General features: G+C 55.8%; 1 protein-coding gene across 1 annotated transcript in view; it reads right to left on the bottom strand.

Moving 5' to 3' along the window:
- Positions 1 to 443: 443 nt before the first annotated feature.
- SDRG_00304 (hypothetical protein) overlaps positions 444 to 782 on the bottom strand; it is a gene marked incomplete at both ends in the record, with an annotated part of 1,455 nt that continues 1,116 nt past the window's right edge. Inside the window, one exon of the mRNA XM_008605775.1 lies at positions 444 to 690. Coding sequence (XP_008603997.1) covers positions 444 to 690 — 247 coding nt within the window. The remainder of the gene's footprint in view (positions 691 to 782) is intronic.

Genomic DNA, 782 nt, shown 5'->3' with positions numbered 1-782 from the left:
CTCCGAAGTTGTGTCGGTGCTCCGCGTTGATGGTGTGCACTATCATCTGAACCCAAGCCTTGTCCCAGACAAAAGCAACGTCGTGCTGTGCTCGATATATGCGCCAAGGACCCGACTGCAGGGTCTTACAACGTTGCGCCCTTCAGTATCGCCAAGGGCCACGACTACGGGCGGTGCGAGACGTCGCCAAAAATCAGCGACGCTACTGTACCTTGCGGACTGTCACAGCTGCTCGTGCGCATCATATTAACCTTCGTGCGCAACCGCCCACTGCATTTGCTTTTTTGCGGATGGGCCGATCCAAGTCGCCGAGATTTTGCCGGAAGTCACGGACGGGCGACGATTCCATGTGACGTACGTCGGACCACACGAGAAGTGCGACGAGACGCTCAATTCCATCCTGAGCACCACGAGATCGTTGCAGATACCGCTTTTCGATATCTTTACGTCGGAAAGGCGTGGACCATCCGGGCTACGTTGAAGTCACTATCGACGACAGCACAGAAATGCGCGATCGCATGGCCGCCGAAACCGACGCGATCGAGCGCGAGGTCATCATCAACGATGACCAAGACGTCATTCCACTCAAGAAGTATCTTGACGACAATGTCGACGCCGTTGACGGCGACACAACCGACCGGATCGCATCGGTTCCGAGTCTCGAATACTCGGCTGTCCTCGCCCAATTGTCTGCCGTCAACAAGACAGTCAATGCGTACCTTGATGCATTCTGCGACATTGTGTGCCCAGACGACACCAACGACAACGACGAGGTGTGCGAT

The sequence above is a fragment of the Saprolegnia diclina genome (assembly GCF_000281045.1).
Source record: "Saprolegnia diclina VS20 unplaced genomic scaffold supercont1.1, whole genome shotgun sequence".
NCBI lineage: Eukaryota > Oomycota > Saprolegniomycetes > Saprolegniales > Saprolegniaceae > Saprolegnia > Saprolegnia diclina.
The sequence above is the reverse complement of the archived record's forward strand: the minus strand, read 5'-3'. Positions and strand labels throughout refer to the sequence as shown.